This window comes from Cyclospora cayetanensis, unplaced genomic scaffold (assembly GCF_002999335.1).
Source record: "Cyclospora cayetanensis isolate NF1_C8 unplaced genomic scaffold, CcayRef3 CcayRef3_contig_43, whole genome shotgun sequence".
In the NCBI taxonomy this organism is placed as follows: Eukaryota; Apicomplexa; class Conoidasida; order Eucoccidiorida; family Eimeriidae; genus Cyclospora; species Cyclospora cayetanensis.
This window is the reverse complement of record NW_020312403.1, coordinates 975-21213: the sequence shown is the minus strand read 5'-3', so window position 1 is coordinate 21213 and position 20239 is coordinate 975. Positions and strand designations below refer to the sequence as shown.

Sequence of the window (20239 nt, the reverse complement as noted above, 5' to 3'; positions counted from 1 at the left end):
TGAATGCTCGGAGTGTATTAAGGGTGCAGTTACGAGCAGCCTGAGTGATTTTTCCCTTACGTTGTGAGCTAAGGGGTGTGGAGATGGTACGGAGGGAGGTATTTTTACAATATTTATTAAAGTGCACGCACATTTATAGTGTGTGGTGAAATGTGTCACAACGGACACATGGGGTAACCTACGGTTCGTTGCACCACGTGCTCCGAAGTTCCAAGCTCATTAATTGACTGTCGAGGCAGTGGGATGTAACTCGCTTTTTCTGCATTCGTCGTTTGGCTTGACTCAGGTTATTTGGTACCCTAAGCATTCAATTTGTGTTTGTAACAGTCTGGGGACTGAACCCTCTGTAGACGGACGTCGACAGTGGAACAACTGCTGGACAGGCACAGAGTATATTCGTCTGACCGTTGCCCTCCTGCATCCCTCGTCTACACTTAGTTGTCACTGTGCAATCAGGGCCTGAGTCAGATGGTTCGTCAGCAAGCACTGTTAGCGCGGAGCATTTCAGAATGCAGTTAACAAGTGCACGCGAATGTGTACGCTTACCTTTAGAGAGACCGTGCGAAATCATCATGGACGGCAGTCAGCTGTGTGCTTTGGGCCAGCACAGTTGGTTCTGGTGCGGCAGGCTATATGAGGTGCGCCTGAAGGTGGCAAGACAAATACCTGTGCCGCAAGACCGCTAGTTCTGTCTGGTATCGGTTTATGAGCCGGCTTGTGCCTCTCTGAATGCCACTGCGCCCCCGTCAGCTTCCAGCGGCCCATGGTGTCTTTTCCAGTGTTTCCAAAAGAAAAACTGCAAAATCACTGAGTGATGTGATTCAGACCAAGCAGAAAATTTAGAGAAGTCTGATATTCCACTGCATCTACACCCAATGGAAGAGCGGAGACCAATTACCGAACAATTTCATGCACACGTAACTTTCCACTCAAGACATCCATAGAGAGACACTCCACTCCATATTTAGATATTTGATTAAAATCATAGTGTTATATCTCCCAAAATTTCCACTTTTCCCTACACGCAGCTCTCAGGTTTCCCGATCTGAGCTGACGGGAATAACCAAGCTGAGCGCTGGTATATCCTTCAAGCAGTTCGAGGATTCACAGCCATTTGCATACATCATCCAGAACACATGCATACGGCACTGCATCTCCTTGTACTGAGCTAGCGATGATTCACAGTGATTAAGATGTATGGACAGGCAAATCATTCAAGCAATCACAAATTCTTAAAAGTAAGTAGTGCAGTGGAAAACGCTTAAGCGTAGCTTAGCCCTCTATACTAAGCATATGTATGGGCCGGTGCACCGAAGTCTTCTTTACCCTCTACCAGAGTGCGCTCACTACGCCAATAATGGTACCGAGAAAGCTATTTTTTCAACCTCATTCCGGTTTACTCGCAGCAGTGTGCCCAGGCGCCACCATCAAATGTCGAACAGTGTACAATTGCTCAGTTTACCTGGTGAAGGCTCTTTTCACGAATGATTTAATGGTTTATAATGACACGGACTCTTGCACTTATTCTCGGCTTAAAGTTGCAGGCATGCAAGATCGGGCCTAGAGTGTGCGAAAGCTTGCAACCAGCGATTAATCCTAAGTGAAATTACATGGAGTTTTGCATGAACTCTCAAAAATGTTTGGTTGGTTTTTTCTCATGCAGCCTGCACGGGGTTTTACGAGCCGTGAGGTGAGTGGTCATTGAGTCAGGGTTTTCTGCGTATAGGCAGGCAGCCCACATTGAGAACACTTGCTAACCCTTGGTGCTGAAACTGCTCACACCAGTACCAAAGCTCAAAATTGATCGTCATCACAGGAACCATTCCCTTTGGGGGCCCGGGTATGTGGATGGAAACATTAGGACACAAGAGATTATACCTGGCCTCTAGCTACGACGGCTGTTAGTGGTGTAGTCGGACTTTTAAGGACGTATTAGTGCTCCATAAGGCTGGCACCTCTGCCCCGTAGTAGGCACTAAGCGGATTTCCATGAAGTAGCCTCATGATCTAGCACAAAACTGTATCTTTGTTTTGTGTAGATTCATCTTGCTTCAACTGAGTTTATATTAGTCTCCTTGACAAAACTGTACGTGGGATTGCTTGTTCAGTAATGCAACGAAAGATGCAACATAAGCGGTCAAAAATACTGTACTCTCCTTAACGCAGCAATTAGCTCTCCGGCGTGAATAACTATGCATCTGCACCAGCCTTCGTTTAAAGGTTAGGCGTTGTCGAATCTTAAGGGCGCTCACCAGGTTCCTTGTTCTCTAAGTTCTGAGGCTGAGCGCTCCTTTGACTGTCATATTAATTACTGAGAACTCCAATGTAAGGCGATTTCACCCTGAGTGTTCGCAGTGTCACGTGCTGTACCACCGCCCAAGGGTAGAAACCTTCGGGAGCGAGGTTGAAGGTGGGGAAAAGCTGTACTTTATGAGAACTCTAAGAAGCTTACGCCACTTGCTGGTAGGGCTCGAGTGGTGAGTGCGTACAGTTACTTACCTTAGTCAAAGCCTCATCCAAGACACACATCCTAGTAATAGCTCTGGGAGTCCGCGACTAGGAGACGTAAAAATACAGGAGAGAGCTGTGTCTCGGCCAGAGCTTATATTCATCCATCGTCCGCCCCTAGTGCTGAAATCTACCCAAGACCTCTACTGAATAGCTTGTGAGAAAGCATACAGCGTTAAACTTCAGCTTAGCGCGCGGTACTCCGCTCCTCATACTGTTATTCAACCCACTAACAAATCATTTTGTCGTATTTGATGGATGCTTTTTAGGCGTCCAGTATGAAAGGCCGAGTAAAATCAGACTGGCACCGGATATCATGGGTGTGTGTAACGACCCTGTTTATTCTTCCTTTGCTGAATACCTACAATCCAAATCATAGCAGCAAATTTAAGAAACTTGATTCAAAAATTTGTGGCTTTTAGGATGGGATCCAGCAACATTCTGAGTGCGCAAGAAATGCGAAGAGGCCGGTGACCCCCGGAGACTCTCAGCAAATGAAGAGTATGCCAAAAGGAACCGGACGATTCATATCCCCATAGATAGTGGGGTTAGGAGCAGTTTATCATATATCGGAATTTGTTTAAACAAAGTAGTGGTCGGAATACAGCTGCAGATTATGGTTGAGTCGGCGTAGGCAGCTGTATGGCTCGGGTTGTGTCTTCTTCCTGCCTGAGCATTTAGGCTTGAATAGTACAATGTTTGGAGCCCCAAGAACGTATGAGACTCACAAGCGTTTGACGTATTGGAGCAGAAGGAACTAAGTGAGGAGGGAGATCAGTGGCTTGGAGAGCGGTGTGAAGAATTCGACAGCCAGATTTGCGAGGAGCAGAGCTTCGTTCAGATCCTTAATAATGGTGACACAATTGAAATCCTATCAAAACCCGAAAAAGTGTCATAACAAGTCTAAGAAGAGGTACCTTAGGAGGCACAAAGAAGATGATTTGAAGCTTCTCGAGCTCCAGGCAGTGAATGGTATGTCAGAGGGTAAAGCGGGGTAGTAGAGCTCCCCAAGCTGTAATATTTCCCTGATCTGGGGCTGGTGGAAACCCTGATAAGAGGATCCGTTGAAATAATGGCTGATTCAGCCCATTCCCATGATGTCGCAATGCCAGTTCCAAGCTTTTGGAGTCACCGCCAGGAGAAAGCCTTGGACGAGTTCGTGGGGCAGATGTTTGGAATAAGGTGTTGAACGCAACATCCGCATAGTTGGCAGTTCCCCGCTAAGAGAGGTGTATTGACATTGACCTTTCGCTTTGCTGCGGGGTGCGTGTCGATCCATCAGCTTGGGTACAGTGTTATGTCTGATTGGACCTTTTTTTGGCGGACTTCTTCGCCCGAGACATACGTACGCACAAATACGAAAGTCATATGGCGAAGCACATCACCAAACCGGACGGGTCTTATGACAACGGCAAGCAAGAATGACCACTGGCCAGCAACTCAACGCTGCTTTGCTTTTCCCCGAGTAGTCTATGTGCTTTAGGAAGCTCCCCGTGCCGAAGCAAGGCGCTTCTATGGATATCGGTATCAGGGTGCTAAAAACATGAGTATCTGCGCAAACTTTGCGGCGCTGGTCGCTGGAAATGTAAGACTCAATTTTTGTTATGTTTTATGTGTGTTCAAGCCATTTGTAAAGTTTGGGTACTGTTGCCACCCCAAAGTCAACAGGCAGTGCATTGCAGGACCCCCGATAGCTTTAGAGCTCTACGAAAGGGCCGCCGTTCCCTTAAAAACCCATTCCACATGGGCCGATAGAGTCACAGGACTCCCTTAGAACTAGGCTTTATGAGTCCAACAGCTTCTCTATGGTTTAAGTTGTTGCAGCCAGTACGCGTCTGCCTCTTCGTCTCCTCCCTTCGATTTCTGTTCCTTGGGCTTCTTTTCTTGCCCCTGTCTTGCTTTCTTCTCTTCACGCCTCTGCTGTAGCTCGGCCTTTTGCGACAAGAACGCCGCACACTCCGCCTGTAGATGGTAGATGGAGCCACACGTCCGGCAGCAGCCGCCCTTCGGGTACTTGCCTGCAAGATTCAGCAAACAAGACCGTGCATAGAAGGCACGGCTTTCATCAAGCGACGAAATTAAATCCCCGACACAGAAAGGCCTCCGTAGATGCGCCCAGTGGCTAGAGAAACAGCCATTCACCCCGTATGTGTGCCTGCCACTGGCCCAACGGGGAATTGGTCCTCTTGCAACTCTCGATGGATTATGACATCTCAGAGGCAGTGAGAGCCTGCAGCTCACCGGTCTTCGACTGGGGGCACTGCGAGGAAATGTGACCCTTTGCGTTGCAAATAAAACAGAGGGCGAAAGGTAGAGCTCCGTCCTGCACAAATGAGCAAGGCGGCAACGCGCAGATGTGCCACAAATAAGACTGCAAACAGGGAGGACGCGACTTATGTATATATAATATCTATATACACACACACACGAGGCATGATATAAACGCATGGAAGCGAACCAATGGCGGCCTTTCACTAAAAGCAGCTCTGCAGGGTCCTGAACGCCTCTTTTGTACGACTGAGACATTTTCACGGCTCTGAGAGATTCTTGAAAGCTGTCGTAGAGCCCAGCAGCTCCTTGTAGTCTGCTTCGTCACCACGTGAGTACACGCAGGCAACCCTTTCCAGGCCGGAAGAGCTCTTATGGTCGACAAAGGCCCTCAAAGCCATGAGAGGGGACGCAATACTGGTGCCGCACTAAGGCAACTGACCTCTGCCCGCGGCTTCTTACAGTTCTTCAGAGTGTGGTTGTGGCTCCCACAGTTGAAACAAATCCCGGAGGTAGCAGCGCCTTCAGCCTGAGCCTGAGAAACTCCCTGACGACACTCATGCAGCAAGTGACCTCGCTTACGGCCTGAAGAGGGAGGAGACATGCATGCGTATATATATGTATATATATATATGCATGTTAATTCTGCTGCTGCAACCACATTCCTACTAAGGAGCGGCTGGAGTATCTGCTACTGATGCAGAACCTACATCACCAAGAGAGAAGGGCCTTACATCTGAGACAGATTTTTTTGCTTCGTTTGTTCGATCTAGGGTCCTCTTCATGCGCATCAATGCGGGGCCGCTTGTGTCTTCTGACAGCTCTCTCCTTGCCTTCCAACTCTTCCTTCGACCCCTTCTGTTTCTTTTTTCGCTGCTTATTCTTGCTGACCTTAACAAGCTGTCCTCCAACCTGCGTCTCCCCCTTTTCTGCCTTTGAAAGCTCGGAGAGTCGGGCCTTAATCCTTTTCAGCCTTGAAGAAGATAGGGATACCCTGTCTCTATCTAGCTCTTCCAGCAGAGCCCGCTTTCTCTCCGCGATCTCCTCAGGCCCCCAGAAACCCTCCCGCTTCCGACGGAGCTTCCCGCGCGTAGGCGGGAGAGAACTTAGCGAGCTTCCAGGCCCCTCCCCAGTGACAGGAGAGGTACCAGTCTCTTCGTGCAGCACCTCCTCGATTTTGCCTCTCCTAGAGCGCTTGGAGAGGACCTCCTCTGCTGTTTCCTTCTCAGTGCGTGCTTCATCGGGTTTCGCGTTCTCGGAGGCTGGGATCAGACGCTTACCCTTATGGGGTGTCTTTTCAGGTTCAGCAACTTCAGCAGTCCTGCGTTCCCGCCTCCGTGCCTTCTCGCAGGAGCTCTGTGGCTCCTCTATCACATGCACTTGTTTACCATCTACTACCGGTGCCGCCTTTGCAGCGCGGCGAGCTTTCGCTTGCATCTTCCGCAGGTACAGTAGCCCACACAGGGGCCCAACTTGATCTGGCGCAGAGGCCTATTCAGGCGCTCTGCCCTTGTTCGAAAGCACCAAGTATGAAAAAGCAACAGGATTAAGCCTGTCGGAAAGACGCCGCTAGAAAGGCTTGCCTTTGCAGCCTGAGGCCTCTGCGAGCGGCGGGGGCCCCTCCTGGCACTTCTCCAAGCCCATACAAGAGGCCCACCCTCGGCTTCTCCTGCGCTCTGGAGTGTTTCCGAGGCAATAAAACTCTTACTTACTGCAGGAAAGCAAAGAAAAGGCGAGCGAGCCGCCTGGAATCTTTCATGTGACCCCAGGAACACTCCTTCGGTGGGGTCAGAGGCCGTGGGAACCCTGCGGCTTCTGCAGCCGACCGAGGCGTCTTCCAACTCCGAAAAACGCTCTCTTAAGGCTTTCCAGTAGATTTCACTATTTGAAGATGGAGCAGAAAGAGGGCGCGCCCCTCGACGCGGTGTTAGAGGTGCCTGTAGTTTAATCGGACTCCTAGACAACTAATGCGGCCCTCTTACTGAAGAGGTGGCGTCCTAAGAGGGTGTGAAAGCCAAGGGAACCGTGCGAAGGCACTAAGCGAATATACGGGGCGCTGTGTCGCTCCCCTCGTTGACACTTCCGGTCGGGTGGATACACATGGAAAGGGCCTTGGTGGCCATGGTAGAAATCTGCAGCACTCTAGCTTGCGTGGGAGCCCCCTGCTCCGTCTTTGCCCTCTGACGGCCTCTCCGGTGGTAGTAGCTGGAGGGCGACGTCCGTGTCTTGAATGCAGGCTTTGGGGACTTCTTTCCCGTCTTCTGCCGAAGAACATTGGCAACAAAGAAGGCGCATTTTGACTTTCCCAAGCGGCAAAAAGGACAGACAGACGAAAAGCAGCCAGCTGCAGAGCCGAAAAAGAGGGGGCCCTTGTGAGGAGGAGCACATAGTGCTGGTGGTAGCAGGAAAGGCACAGAAACAGTGCGCGCGGGGGTCGAGGCCCCACAGCATCAGAGAACACCGTGGGAAGAAGCTAGCTGACTCACCGTCAAGAATTTTTTCGACTTTGAAGAGGAAGAGAGTCCCCGCGATCTTCATGGGGATCCTAGTTCCCGCAGTCAGCGACGAAAAGTGCCGGAGTTCCCTCTCTAAGGCCCCCTGAAGAGCACAAAAGCCTCGCTATGGCACGTGAGGGCCTGTGGCGACGGGGGTGTTGCCTCAGGTGTACCCTCTGGTAGCGGTTCGTGCAGGGCTTCTCACGAGCCGTTTGTGTTCTCTTCGAGGCTAGCAAGCGGTGCTCCGTAAAAATCTCTAAGATACAATCTATTGAGAAGCTCCGGCAGGGAGCTGAGGCGTAGGAAGCTTGGAAGCTCTGCCGATGACACAAGAAGCGATGTCTACAGCCCCTCTTTTCCCCCAAGAAAGCCCCCCAAGCTCCAAGCGCATCGGGAAATTGGTCACCTGGATCCCCCCTGCCCCCTCGGCAGCGGCAGTGAGGAAGTTGGGGTCTGCAGGCCTCAGTTGTACAGTGGCGCCCACGGGCAGAGGAACATGGCGACAGAATACAGCGGCGTTACTCCTGCAGTAGCAGCAAGTAGCAGCAAGTAGCAGCAAGTAGCAGTAGCAGGAAGTAGCAGGAAGTAGCAGGAAGTAGCAGGAAGTAGCAGGAAGTAGCAGCAAGTGGCAGGAAGCAGCAGCAAGTAGCAGGAAGTAGCAGGAAGCAGCAGGAAGTAGCAGGAAGTAGCAGGAAGTAGCGGCAAGTAGCGGCAAGTAGCAGGAAGTAGCAGGAAGTAGCAGTAACAGCACGATCATTAGCGTACGAGCACCAGTACCGGTAAAAAGTGCAGCAAGCCAGCACTTGCAGACCAAAAAAACAGCTCAGCAGAAGGGAGGCTTTAAGGCGTCTTTCCGTCTGTATAGGCCTACTGAATGCCGAGCGCCTCCATTACCCATGGAGGGAGGAAGATGAAGCCTTCTGGAGAGGCAAAGTCGAGGGTGCCCACAGAAACTGAGGAAGGTTTCTTAGCTCCATCATCATCAGCAGCAGGTGCATCAAATGCTGTTTCTGCATGAACGCCCTGAGGACTGTTATCGCGAGACTCTCTAGAAGGCGGCTTCTCGAGTCTGACTGGCTCCAAGACAAAGTGCCACGGGGGGTCAGCGCGCTTGGCTAGCAGCTGCATCGCGGCAGAGAAGGACATGGGGGCATGCAGCGTGTGGGGAAGTGCATGCATGCATGCACCTGGGAGCAGGTTATTAAGCCCTTCTACGAGCGCCTTGCAAGAAGGAGCTTTTGTGGGCTGTTTGTTGTGTGGCCAGCGAGAGAAGAGAGGGGCTCTGAGGAGACCCCTATTCAGAGTAGCCTAAGTCAGTAGGTGTTCCTGCCAGGAGCTCTAGAGAAAGCTCAGGGCAGTGATGGTGCCTCACCTCTTCAAGAAAAGAAGAAGGGATGGAGGCCGCATCTCCATAATGCAGGCGACCATAGGAAAAGTGGCCTGTGGCACACAGATGGAGGGGAGAAACTCAAATAAAGAGTTTCGGTGAGCGATCCTGGGGAGGCTGGTTAGCGTCGAGGGCCCCCCTGCGCGTACGGTGGAAGTTTGGCGCAAAAAAAGAGGCCGCATAGACCGTGCAGAGACAGGGGAGAGACAGGGGACAGAGAAATGGCTAGGAAAGCGCAGGCAGCAGGGGCCCCTAGAGAAGACTTCTTAAGGCACACGGCTTATTTAGGAGAATCCCCTGCAGGAAGGGGCCATAAAGAGGTGGTTATTCACGTAGACATGCATGCATGCAACAAGAGCAAGGGGAGGCCCCTCAAGTTGTGCGCGGGAAGCAGCAGGAGAGCGACCCCAAAGGGGATCGAAAACAGGGAAGGGAAGGCAAGGGGACCCCGCGGAGCTGGCTGTACACCTGGATTGGGCACGAAGTAGTCGGCGATGGGCTTCGCGATGAGGATTCTTCCTTCTTTTTTTTGGTGCTTTAGAAGCACGTTAATGTCTCGCACATGCTGCTGCTGCTGCAGCGCACACGTTCGAATTCTGTGACAGCTGGGCCGCCTCACGCACCACGACCCCACGCTTTATCGTCCTCTTGACGCGAGGAAATTCAGCGACAAAGCTGCAGCGACACCTGGGAAGGCCCCTGCCAGGGGCAGCACTTGCCTGTGCAGCTTTGGCCGCGGATTTCAGCTTTTTAAGCAACCAGCAGCAGCAGCGGGAGCTCCGCGCGTCACTCCGAGAACTCTCGCAAAGAAGGGCCTTGCTTTCATCTGGGGGAGGTGACGAGGGAAGCAGGCGGGAGCTCTGGGGAAGCCTCCCCGAGGGAAAGACACGAACGCCGATGCTACAGGCTGCGAGCGATAGCAGCAGCAGCGGCAGCAGCAACTGCCGCTTCTGCCACATCAGTGCAGGCACGCGGCGAAAGAATAGTGGCCTTTCAGGGGGCCCTCTGAGGCGCTTCGCTGCCGCAACGAAACGCCCTCTTGGTCAGAATATCCCTTGTTGAGGTGGCTCCGAGTCTTACGGGATCCGCGGCTGGGGGCCTCATGCAATCGGCCATTCGGAGCACTTAGCTTGGAGCTTGCATGAGGTTTCAGTCATTAAAAAGCAGGGAAAACACGAGAAGGCAGGAAACTGAGCTGCAAATCGTTGCATGATGCAGTCTGCCTGCATGGAGGGGGGGAAGGGGCAGGCAGGGGGGCGGAGGGGGGGCCGAAGAGACACACACCAGAGAGACTTCCACACCAGAAAGGAACTCTCCGCGGTGAAAAATGCAGGAAACGCTTCTGCTTCTCATTTTATTCTACAAGATCGTTGCATTTGAGGGCTTTGGGCTCGCGTTTCTGGCGTGAAGGGGGAGCGTGGAACGCGTGCGATCCGCAGTGGTAAGCGGAGAAAAGAATTCTCGACTCTGCCCGAGTGGCGAAAGGGACCGCGTGGAAGGGCATTGGGAACTCGACACCCTTTGAAGAGTGCAAAGTAACACCTAGGAGCGTATCGGAGAGGCGCAGATTCTGCAGGCAGCGTTCCGGCTGTCCTCGCGGGGTGGGTAATTCTGCTCCTTCTAGTGTTGTTACAGCAGTTTTGCGCGCTCCCGCCATTGCAGCAGCAGAAGGGCTGCTGCCTCAGGAGACCAAGGGAAGGGAGCTGTCTCTCTCTCGGGGAGCAAGCCACACTCAGCATCGGTAAGCCCCGAGATCGCCGATGGAGTAGCCGTCCAGCTTAGCTAGCTGCATGCAGCTGCAGGGTCCGAGCAAAGTAGCAAGGCGGGCACCTGGCACGAGTTACTCAGCTTATTCGCAAGAAACTGACTAATGAGCATTGCCGTGCGTAGTAACATCCCATTCGTTTCAGACAACGGCTTGCTCGACACAACACCAAGACGCAGCGTTGTGCGCCAGACGCTGCATGCAACTAGGTGCAAATGCTCTGAGTGCTTACTTCATTAAGAGGAAGCTACAAGGACTCTGGCTGTTGAGGCGTCCCTCTTCCCTCACCTACTGGGAGCTCTAGGGGCACGCGCGGGCAGAAGGCGAGTTCTTCTGAGAACCCCTCAAAACTGCATGCCAAGTTTGTACTGCGCCTAAACTAAGTACCTCGTACAGCAGATCTTGACTACGGCGTTACAAAGGCCCTCCTGGGCAGCAGCAGGGAAGCCAGCGCCTTTGCACGAGGCCCAGCATTATATTTTCGCCCTTGGAGCTGTTAAGGCAACGCTGGTAGCAGCACCCGTGAGTGTGCCTTTTCTATGCGTTCCAGCAGCGCTTCCTGACTTCTCAGATCTCCGTGTTTTGGGGTGTTTTGCTTTCTTGAGATTCCTCTCTAAGACACCATCCCCGGCGTACAGCGGCAAGACGCCTGCAGCCACAGCACAGAACACACGCCGACGCCAACGAAATCCTTCCACAAGCAGCAGCTGATGGATTTCTGCGTGGTAACAGGAAAGCGCTGTCCGCCTAGGCAGCTTTCATACTGTCTTGCTCTCTCTCTCTATACATATGTACATATATATATATATACGACAGGCAAGTGGAGAACTCTCAACTCCAAGCTTCCCAAAGCATGAAATTCCTGTGTTTCGAGTTAGTGGCTGCTTGTCTGGCTGCGATGTAGCTAGCCGCTCGTGAGGTATCTAATTAAAGGCTTGCCTTCCCCCCTCCCCGAACAACTTACCTCCAGCCTTCCGAAGGAATTGGGACGGTGCCGCTGCTGTTTGCGAAGCAGACGAGAGGCGGCACTAGCAGCTCCTGCAGCAGCACAGGAAAAACACTTCACACCTTCGTTGCATGCAGCCCCATTCTCCATTCAGCACATTTTTGACCAGGCAAAGGCACACACGCCTCTAGACCACCCCATAGTGGATGCTCATGTAAAAAAAAGCAAGAGCTCCTAACAAGCATCGTACCCGTTTCGCGGCTCGCCGTCGAATCCACACAAAAGGCCCCACATGCCTCGGCAGTGTGTCCGCTGTCTCCTGAGAAAGCTGTTTCTGCTGCTGCTGTTGCTGTTTCTGCTCCTGCTGCTGTTGCTGTTTCTGCTCCTGCTGCTGTTGCTGTTTCTGCTCCTGCTGCTGTTGCTGCTTCTGATCCGAGTCGTTGCGTTCTCCTGCCTCACTCTCGTGCGAGTGCTGCGGTGGAAGAGGCAGCGCCACATGAGGCTGCAGCACGACGCAGCGGAAAAAGGAGGCAGCAGCAGCACCCACTCCTGGAAGATCCTGCAACCACAAATCGCTGCTGCCCTCAGACACCCCACTGCTAAGAAGGTTTTGACTGTTGCTGCTGTTGCTGCAGCTACAGCAGCTGAGGAGTTCTAAGGCAACACGCAGCAAGAGCACGTCGTCGAAAGATAGTGTCATCTCCCTGCTGCTGCAGATTTCCCCCAAGCGGGAGATCAACGAGACGGCATCAGCGAATGCTGCTTCGTCTGCCTCAGGAGAAGAGGCCGCAAAAGCCGCAGTTGCAGCTGCTGCTCCCTGCTGCGCTGCAGCAGCAGTCGCGGCAGCCACACTCAGTGCCGCTGCAGCTGCCCATTTGCCGTCGGTTATTGTGACGTGGTGCTCGGGAGACTCTCCCACAGCCTCTCGCAGGATGCCATGAAAGATCTTCGCTGTTTCTGCTCCCGCTGCTGTTGCCGCTGAAGAGGTCGTTCCCAGTGCAAGCGCCAAGGCAGCAGAACGGAGACAGCTGGAGAGCTCCTCAGGTTCCAGCGAGCGCTGCTGCATCTGCTGCTCCAGACGCAGCAGCTGCCGCTGCAAGAGAGCTTGAGGCAGGAGCACTCCGCAGAGGGGAGCAGCAGCAAGCAGCTGCCACTGTTGATGCAGCTGCAAGTCGTTGAACTGTTGTTCCACCTCGCGCTGCGCAGCCACCGCTGTGGGGGCGGCTTCCGTTGTGCCTGTCTCTGCGAGAGGCAGCAGAAAAGGCAAGAGCACATTTGATGAAGCGAATTTCGTTCCCCACGAGGATGCATGCACTGCGGCTGCCGCTGCTGCAGGGCCGTGCGGGGGTGTCGCCAGCGCTGAACTCGCCAACAAACTTTCTGCCGCTGCAACTGCCGCAGCCACGGATGCAACAGCTGCGCGTGTAGCGCAGAAGCGGCTGTACCTGCTGCTGTGCAGACGCCATCTCCGAGTGCAGTTTGGTGAGTCTAGCGGCGTTGGCTGCAGAATCGGCTTCCGTTGAAGGTTTCCTGCTGCACGCGCCGTCCGAAAGACACGCCTCGCCTGTCTGAGAGGCGCTCTGGGGAGGCTTTGAGTTGCTGCTGCCATTGGGAGTGATGAGGCTGTGGCTCTTGGGTAGCAGGGGTTACCCGAGGGAGTAGGGAGACGACTGCAACGCAGCATGTCTGCAGGCATCGAATTTGCGGGGGAGGCCGTCTCCGTGTCTGCCTTCCTGCCTGCCTGCCTCAGTCGAAGGCCTCTCTGTGTGCAGCTGACTCGATGTTCCTTCTTTTTCTCCTGCTGGTGCTGCTGCTACTTCGCGCATGATGCGCCCTGCCGCGCAAAGGCAGCAGCAGCAGCTGCTGCTGCTGCTGTACACCTGGTGTTTGGGGGAGGTCTTCGCATGAAAAAATTTCAGCAACTCAACACCTCTGCGGCAGGATTAAAAGCCGCCACAGGGCAGGATGCAGGTGTTCTCTGCCCGAAGGGCCCTTCTGTAGGAACTTCGACGCAGGGCACCTGCTACAGAGCGAGGGAGAGAGCACATCAGACAGCAGCTACCCGGAGAAACGTAGCGAGGGGCGAAGGAAGGCGGCCTGTGAAACGGTAAACTCCACAGCAAGAACAAAATAATGCACATGGGGGGTGCCACGGAATACCAAGACCATAGGGGCCCCCTCCTTTCTGCCTTCTAGGCGCTGCTGCTCCTGCTTGGCGCAGCAGCCGCTGCAGCAGCTGCAGCAGCAGCTGCTGCAGCAGCAGCTGCTGCGGCTGTCCTACACACCACCAGGGAGGATAGGGTGGACTGCACTTGCAATTCACGTGTTTTTTTGAAACTAATGAGTCCGTAATTTCCGTTTTGAGGTGTCTGGACGCCGCAAAATGCGCACAGCTGCAGCAAGGAGGAGGACGGCTGGTCCGACACCAGGGCAGCCGCAACGCCACGAATATCAAAAAACCCGCCCTGCTGCCCGTCGTCTTCGGGTGACTCAGCGAACAGTTTCCTATGCAGCGGCATCTGCAAAGGCTCGAGCGCTGCCATCAAAGGGATCCGCAGTGGCCGCATCAAAGCTCGCCGCTGTAGGTGCAGAGGTGCTGGCGAAGGTGGGGTTGCTCGCTGGAATTAGTGGCCTGTGTGTAGTTTGCCCACTTTAGCGGCATCTTCGTGAACTGTGGCAGCTCCGTTGACTCCTGGGCAGCAGCTGCGGCTGCTGCAAGCCCCTCGGGAAGGCACCCACGACAGCGCAGGGAGAGTGCGATCCTGCGTGGTGTGTTGCAGAAGCGAAGAACTTCCGCAGCTGCAACAAGAGCTTCCCGGAGCAGAGCCAGAAATGCTGGCACTGCTTTGAATGCGAGCAAGGCGCGTCATCATCTGGAGGCCAGAGGAAAAACTACGGTACGATTGGCTACGGGAAGGTGGTGCAGGGTTGAGAGGGGGTAGAGCTAGGGGGGCGAGCGGCTGTCGGGAAGGGGGTAGTGCAGTATCCGTCCGAGAGCACGCGCTCTTGATAGTGCTGCCCCTCTCACGACTCCGTGGGTGCAGTTGTTTTGCGTTGGCTGTTGTGGCTGCCGCTGCAGCTGGTGCCTTCTCCAGTGACTCGCTACGGGAAAAAGCAGCTGGCGTCTCTACTGCTGCCTTCCGCGGCAGCGGCAGTAGCCGCAGTGGCAGCCTCGTCTACAGATTCTTCGGGCGCAGTCGCAACCACCCCGCGCAGCGAAACTTCTTTGCATTCGGCTGCTGAAAGTCCTAATAGCCTGCGCTGCTCGCAAGGGGCCCCCCCCGAGAAGGCGGCAACTCCCCGCGACGGAGGCGGCATCTTTGGCTGGATTGCACGCACATTCTGGGCTTCTTGAGGCGTGTGAAGCCTCTGGAGTGCGGGGACAGGTGCTTGCTACTGCAGCGTTAGAGGGGGGCCCCTAGAAAAGAGCGGTTTTTGCGTTGCTCTCTTGTAGACACGGCGAGAGTGTGCTGCAAGGCAGCAAGCCTTGTAATTTAGTCGGACTCGACCTACGTGAGATCGCTTAGCGGGAAGCGCAGCGAAGCAGCAGGCGTAAAACGCCTGAGGCTCTACGTAGGGGACGTACAGGGGAACGTGTGCGTTAGCCTCGCTCGAAGCAGAAAACAAAGAAACCCTGCAGTATACAGAGAGGTGATGATGCAGCGTCGTGGGGAGAGCGGACGGTTAGAATGGAGGGCCTTGCAAAATTCTCCCCCTACACGCTGACGAATACGCACTGCATTTCCCTCGCGTGTTGCATCTGCTAGGGTACCCACCACTACTGCAAAGGCGCGACTGTCGCTTAGAACCGAAGGCAGCAGAAAACTGCCGAGGTGGCTGCCACAAGAGAGAGAGACGCAGCAGAGGCTGCCTATGTAAAACACACCCTGAATTAGCCATAAAGTCACACAATTACGCGAACGCTCCGACTAGGGGGGTCCGAGAGCGGCGGCATTCTTCTCTGCAAGCCTGCAAGGGGTACTTGAGCTGCTGCTGTCCTTCTTGCTGTCGCCAGGAAATCCTGTCTGCATTGCAGCCTTTGCCAGCACTTGCATGAGCAGCAACTTGCTGTTGGCGCTGCTAATGCCGGTACTTTTGCTGGCCTGCCGCTGCTTTTCCTCCTGTGCTTGCGAAAGCTGTCGCCGTCCCTTCTCTGCGTCGAGCTGCTCTTGGTGCTGCTTGATAGCCTGCTGCACGTCTTGCGGCAGAAGATACAGGAGGCTTTTTTCATTGTTTGCTGCAGTGTCTCTCAGTGGCAGTAGGGAAGAAGGGAGTGTCACTACGCGCCACCCGAAGGCCTCCAACAGCCTGCAGCCACAGCAGCAGAACTCTCGTTTGCAAAGCCCCTCCGTGTCAGCAGCAGCAGCAACGACAGACCACACAGAAGTCTTGCGCTGCAGCGAAGGACGCGAAAAAAGGCGGCACAAGCCATCATCTGTAGCCTGACCATCACCAGCGGCTGCCCTGCATTTGGCGAGCACCACGACCGCTAGTGCGGTAGAAGCCACGCAGGCTGCAGAAGGGCGACAATGAGAGCGTACATACACCCGAAGCAAGCACAGGCCTCATCGCCGAGCAATGCGTAAATCAACTCACCTGTTCCTGAGCTGAGCAGACGGTACAAGCGAAGGAGACTCTTTAGGATTCGGATTTGCTATCCACCTGCTAGGCCCCTCGATTTGGAGAGCTAGTTTCTTAAGGCCTCCCCCAAGAAAGCCCTCCTGTTGTTGCAGCGGCAGCTGCACGCCTATGTCCGGTGATACCCCTTCGAAGGTGGGAGGCTGCAGAGTGGCGGGAAGTTTCATCTGCAGAACCCGCACCAGCAGCAAACAGCAGAGTCCTCCCCGCATGCCCTCTGTAGAATTTCCGGTTGCAAAAGCGGCGCAAAGAGCACGCGTAGAAAACAGAGAGGGGCACCGGCCCAAGTGTAGCGACACACAACGAAGGGCCCTCCTAGAGTGCCTCGAAAACCAGCGACATACCTGCTGCAAGACAGCCACAGCGCGCCGCTGCGTGTCTGAGGCACAGAAGTCGCTTTTCGCCTTACAGAAGGCTGCATGCAGGGAGGAAACCCATTCCACAGGCCAGCCGCAAGAAGCAGCAATGCGTGGCACTATGCCGCCGTCTGCCGCTGCTGCCGCTGACGCGTCTCCTGCAGAGCAAGAAGACTCCATGTGCCCCTGGTGATTTTCCCTCTGCACGTGGACATATCTGGCAAGGAGAGCCTCGTAAAGGTGGACTGCTGCGGCTGGAGGACGCCGCAGCGTGTCGTAGGCCTGTACAGACACCAGCGAGCAAGCGCAGCAGTCGGCGGAAGCCGTGTTTGTGTCAACCACGAGGCGTTGAGACACAGAGTGCAGGACAGGGAGAGAATCGAGGGGGCTGCTGTGACGTTGGGGGGGCAGGAAAGGAAGAAGAGTCCACCATACTGCGTATGCGTGAGAAGAATCGCCATGCTGCTGCTGCTGCGCATGCTGCTGCTGCGCATGCTGCTGCGCATGCTGCTGCGCATGCTGCTGCTCTTGGCGCGGTTGCACAAGTACAGCCCACAGTGGCGAGGTGAGCGCCTTCGCATACAGATCCTCAGGGAAGTAGCCTACAAGTGCCAAGAGGCTGCAGCAACAACGACAGCACTGTAGCTGCAGGCCTGCATCTTGTCTGCCGCTCTTATCTGCATCTTTTCCAGTGTCTGCAGTGTCTGCAAGGGAAGCTTGACTAACCGCAACAGCGAAGCGAGCTCTTCCATTGACCACGCAGCCACGCGGCTGGGGTGGGATGCCAACTCCAAAGGCCTCCACGAGACACCCGCGTGTCCGCCTCCAGGAGCATCATCTTCATCATCTGCAGCAGATGATGAAGATGATGATGATGAAGATGAAGATGATGAAGATGATGATGATGAAGTAGATGATGAAGATGAAGAAGAAGAAGAAGATGATGATGCCGAAGGAATGCGCGCGCTGATCGCTGCAGCTACCGCGGCGAGAAGAGGATCGGCAGGCGAGATGCGCAAGTGGCTTAAAGCAGCCACCTGCATATATACAACATCACACCCACCACAAGCAGCAGCAGAAAGCACAGTGCACCTGCAAGGCCCACAGGAAGCAGCAGTGCTCTCACGAAAAGGACAGAAATGACAGCGTTTTGCAGTAGAAATGACAGCATTTTGCAGTAGAAATGACAGCTGTTCATTCTATTTAGGGAGAGAGTAGGGTAGTGTGACCAACAACAAATGCTGCCCACAGAAATTGCGGCAGTTGCTGCTAGCGACGCGCACAGGATCGCTGCTGCTAGTGCAGCATCAAGAGAAAAGCACTTAAAGGACAAAAAGAGCAGTAGCAGCAGCACCATCAGCAGCAAGATTCGACTGTACCAGCCTGAGGAGTTGCATTTTGCTGGTGCCTCGTCTCCAAGCATGCGTATGTTGCCTGAGTGCTGCGAGCACCTGCTGCACTGCAGAACCCTCTCGAAGGCCTAGCTGCTGCGCTGCATGCAGCATTCTTAAAGCGACACTGAAAGACATGTCGGCTGCCCTGTAGCAGACACATGCATGCACACAGCGGACACACAGTGCTTCCTTGCCATGGACAGATGCGGCAGCAGCCTCTTCGCTTGTGCAACACGTGCACTGCTAATGCACGCTGCTCTGGCTGCCCCCTTTCCCTCCTCCTGCCGGTGCAGCTGGCTGCTTACGTATGCTTTGAGAGCAGCTCAACATATTTATTCAGGACGGCAGCTCTGTCTGCCAAAGTCAAGCCGTCTCGTCCCCTGAGGCAAGCAAATGCGTGAAACGATTGCGATGCCCAGTGCATGCGTGTTACAGCAGCGCTTCTAGCGGCAGTGGCAAACGCAGCCAGTTCACGCTGCCTTTCCTGCAGCTGCCACGATGCAGAACCTTCCGGAGAGTAGGGCTGCGTCAACAGGCGCTGCTGCTGCTGACGCCAATGCATCTCGTTCTGGATCGCTGCTCTCATGAGAAGGGCGGCTGCTGTATTTGCTTCTGGAATCCATCGGAGCAGCATGGCGTGTGGCTGTTGTTTACGTGGCAGCAACACGCGAAAGCCGTCTTGTTGCCGCCACTGTTGGTGCTGCTGCTGGGACTGCTTGCTGCGCATGCGCTCGAAGAGCTGCAAAACCTCGCACAGCTGCTGCGGCTGCATGACGTGGAGGTGTCCAGACACAGCGCGGTGCAGCAGCAGCTCTGCAGCTTCCGCCAGAGGTTGCAGCTGCTGAATCACGAACGGCGGCAAAAAGTGCTGCTGCTGCTGCTGCCGTACTGGGGGGACGCCTGTCAATCCGCATTCATACAACGAACGTGCCACGGAGAGCAGCAGTGTCAGTTGCTCCTGCTGCTGCTCTTGCTGCTCTTGCTGCTGCTGCGCCTCCGAGGAGAAAAGAGAAGCCGCATGCAGGGAGATCTCGTGCAGCAGCAGCCTCACAGACTGCACCAATCTTCTGCGGCCAAGCTTGCTGCTCAGGCTGCCGCGCGTGCTGCTGTCTTGTGCTGCTGCTGCAGCAGCTTCATGGCGCTCTCGCCGTCGTTGCTGCTGCAGCACCAACTCTGCAAGCCGCTGCATGCAGCGGCACAGGAGCGGCAGCGGGATCGTCGGACGCTGCTGAAGGGCGTCAAGATCTCCCGCTACAATGGCATTGGCATGCAGCTGCTTTTGCCGTTGGTGCTGCTGCAGCAGCAGCTGCTGCTCAGTCTGCGGCTGTTGCTGATGAGGAAGAGGGCTTGCACGTTTGCTGCAGCCTTTTACAGCAGCAGGCACATCGCTGAACAGCAGCAGGAGCTGCAGCAACTCCGTCGTGGATCGCGCTGTCTCTATGCCGCCCTGGAAAGCAGCGAGGAAGGCCGCCTCCCTCTCGGCTGTCTCCGCAGCTGCAGAGGCAGCAAGCGCCGAGACATCGGCGTTCAAGGAGTTCGCTGCCTTCCAAGGGGATCCCAACTGCTGCTGTGCCTCCTTCTTTCTGCCTCGCTGCAGCTGCTGACGCTTCTGCAGGTGCCTTTCCCGCCGCTCTGTTTGCTGCTGCAGCCACCGGCGACCGGGTGTCTGTACAGTCCCTGCGCTTGGCTTCCCTGCGCATGCGGCGCGCAGCGAACTTCCTGCATTGGGGATGCTGCACTCCTTCGCTGGCCCTTGCACGACTACCCCTAAAGGGGCAATAAATCCAGACGGACGCCTGGAAGCCTCCTGCGAATCAGCGGCAAACTGGCGGGGGAGAGAAGGGCCTCTTCCGAGCTGCCCGTGAGGCAGTGCGCATGCAAACTGTTTGGTGCTGCTCTCGCCGCTGGGGTTGTTCGTGTTGCGAAATGCGCTGCCTTCAACACGAACGTATGGCATAAACAACCAGGGCAAAAAAAGCAGCAGATGCATCTCCCAGAGCCGTATGCTACTGCGCTGGAGCTCCTTCTCCAGGCATATTCAGAAAGCGCAGACCGCTCAGCGTCCTCGTTGCTGCTGCGAGGCTGAAGCGGCAAAAGCTCCTGAGAGCGAACGTGCTACAGATCACCCCACCTGCTGCCCTTCCCATTGTGTTGTCTCGAGTGGTCCCCCTTCCCCCACCCTCAGACATATCGTCGCTCGGCGGTAGCAACACTGCTGCTACGTGGAGCCGCAGCGAGTCGATACCACGAGCATCGGTAGCAGCAGCTCTTGTAGCCGGCCTTTGTCGCAGAAATTCCTCCCCCTCTACCTTCGTTTCTCACGCTGCGAGTCTTGCGAACAATTCTCAGAACCAACGCTAAAAACAGCGAAGGATTCGTAAACGAACCACAAGGGGCCCCTCATCAGCAGGGGAGGGGGGCCTCAACCCCACGAAGGCGTGACCCTATGGGCTCCCCATAGACAGACATTGCAAACAAAGACT

The 20239-nt window shown here is 54.9% G+C and overlaps 5 protein-coding genes across 5 annotated transcripts; 1 reads left to right on the top strand and 4 right to left on the bottom strand.

The window, feature by feature from the left end:
• Positions 1-4310: 4310 nt before the first annotated feature.
• LOC34619446 (zinc finger CCHC domain-containing protein 9) lies at positions 4311-6212 on the bottom strand. Its single transcript, XM_022732737.2, has 4 exons — positions 5510-6212; positions 5218-5360; positions 4749-4830; positions 4311-4525 (listed from the first exon to the last, which is right to left on the bottom strand). Exons 1-4 carry the CDS (start codon positions 6210-6212, stop codon positions 4311-4313), a joined length of 1143 nt encoding a protein of 380 aa, XP_022590339.2.
• Positions 6213-6917: 705 nt separating this feature from the next.
• On the bottom strand, positions 6918-8398 carry LOC34619447. Its single transcript, XM_026334467.1, has 4 exons — positions 8142-8398; positions 7444-7723; positions 7262-7361; positions 6918-7033 (listed from the first exon to the last, which is right to left on the bottom strand). Exons 1-4 carry the CDS (start codon positions 8396-8398, stop codon positions 6918-6920), a joined length of 753 nt encoding a protein of 250 aa, XP_026190252.1.
• A 2497-nt stretch (positions 8399-10895) lies between these two features.
• LOC113146604 (AF4/FMR2 family member 4-like) lies at positions 10896-13194 on the bottom strand. Its single transcript, XM_026334465.1, has 4 exons — positions 13106-13194; positions 12814-12991; positions 11619-12185; positions 10896-10985 (listed from the first exon to the last, which is right to left on the bottom strand). The coding sequence occupies exons 1-4, from the start codon at positions 13192-13194 to the stop codon at positions 10896-10898; spliced, it is 924 nt and encodes a 307-aa protein (XP_026190250.1).
• A 385-nt stretch (positions 13195-13579) lies between these two features.
• LOC34619448 lies at positions 13580-14723 on the top strand (the record flags this gene model as incomplete). Its single annotated transcript, XM_026334464.1, has 4 exons — positions 13580-13669; positions 13734-13995; positions 14226-14342; positions 14527-14723. Coding segments are annotated over 4 exons (666 nt in total), but the record flags the coding sequence as incomplete, so codon positions are not given.
• A 516-nt stretch (positions 14724-15239) lies between these two features.
• On the bottom strand, positions 15240-19713 carry LOC34619449. Its single transcript, XM_026334501.1, has 9 exons — positions 18062-19713; positions 17742-17901; positions 17270-17399; positions 17089-17137; positions 16798-16981; positions 16351-16644; positions 15965-16149; positions 15482-15676; positions 15240-15255 (listed from the first exon to the last, which is right to left on the bottom strand). The coding sequence occupies exons 1-9, from the start codon at positions 19711-19713 to the stop codon at positions 15240-15242; spliced, it is 2865 nt and encodes a 954-aa protein (XP_026190286.1).
• Positions 19714-20239: the final 526 nt, after the last annotated feature.

Excerpts from the sequence above, each read along its gene's own strand:
- LOC34619446 (XM_022732737.2), bottom strand. The coding sequence starts at position 6,212 with ATGCAAGCGAAAGCTCGCCGCGCTGCAAAGGCGGCACCGGTAGTAGAT. Across the intron at positions 4,831-5,217 it reads GTAAGAAGCCGCGGGCAGAG|GACGGAGCTCTACCTTTCGC; the intron begins GTCAGTTGCCTT and ends TCATTTGTGCAG. Across the intron at positions 4,526-4,748 it reads GTGCCCCCAGTCGAAGACCG|GCAAGTACCCGAAGGGCGGC; the intron begins GTGAGCTGCAGG and ends TGAATCTTGCAG.
- LOC34619447 (XM_026334467.1), bottom strand. The coding sequence starts at position 8,398 with ATGCAGCTGCTAGCCAAGCGCGCTGACCCCCCGTGGCACTTTGTCTTG. Across the intron at positions 7,724-8,141 it reads ATGGAGGCGCTCGGCATTCA|ACCCCAACTTCCTCACTGCC; the intron begins GTAGGCCTATAC and ends TGAGGCCTGCAG. Across the intron at positions 7,362-7,443 it reads GCACGAACCGCTACCAGAGG|AGGGAACTCCGGCACTTTTC; the intron begins GTACACCTGAGG and ends GGGGCCTTAGAG.
- LOC113146604 (XM_026334465.1), bottom strand. The coding sequence starts at position 13,194 with ATGCGCGAAGTAGCAGCAGCACCAGCAGGAGAAAAAGAAGGAACATCG. Across the intron at positions 12,992-13,105 it reads CCTTCGACTGAGGCAGGCAG|CCTCATCACTCCCAATGGCA; the intron begins GCAGGAAGGCAG and ends CAAGAGCCACAG. Across the intron at positions 12,186-12,813 it reads TGGCGTCTGCACAGCAGCAG|GGAGCAGCAGCTGCAACTGC; the intron begins GTACAGCCGCTT and ends GCAGCGCAGCAG.
- LOC34619449 (XM_026334501.1), bottom strand. The coding sequence starts at position 19,713 with ATGCCATACGTTCGTGTTGAAGGCAGCGCATTTCGCAACACGAACAAC. Across the intron at positions 17,138-17,269 it reads TTCATCTTCATCATCTACTT|CCAGCCGCGTGGCTGCGTGG; the intron begins CATCATCATCAT and ends TGGCATCCCACC. Across the intron at positions 16,982-17,088 it reads GAGCTCGCTTCGCTGTTGCG|CCTCTTGGCACTTGTAGGCT; the intron begins GTTAGTCAAGCT and ends TTGTTGCTGCAG.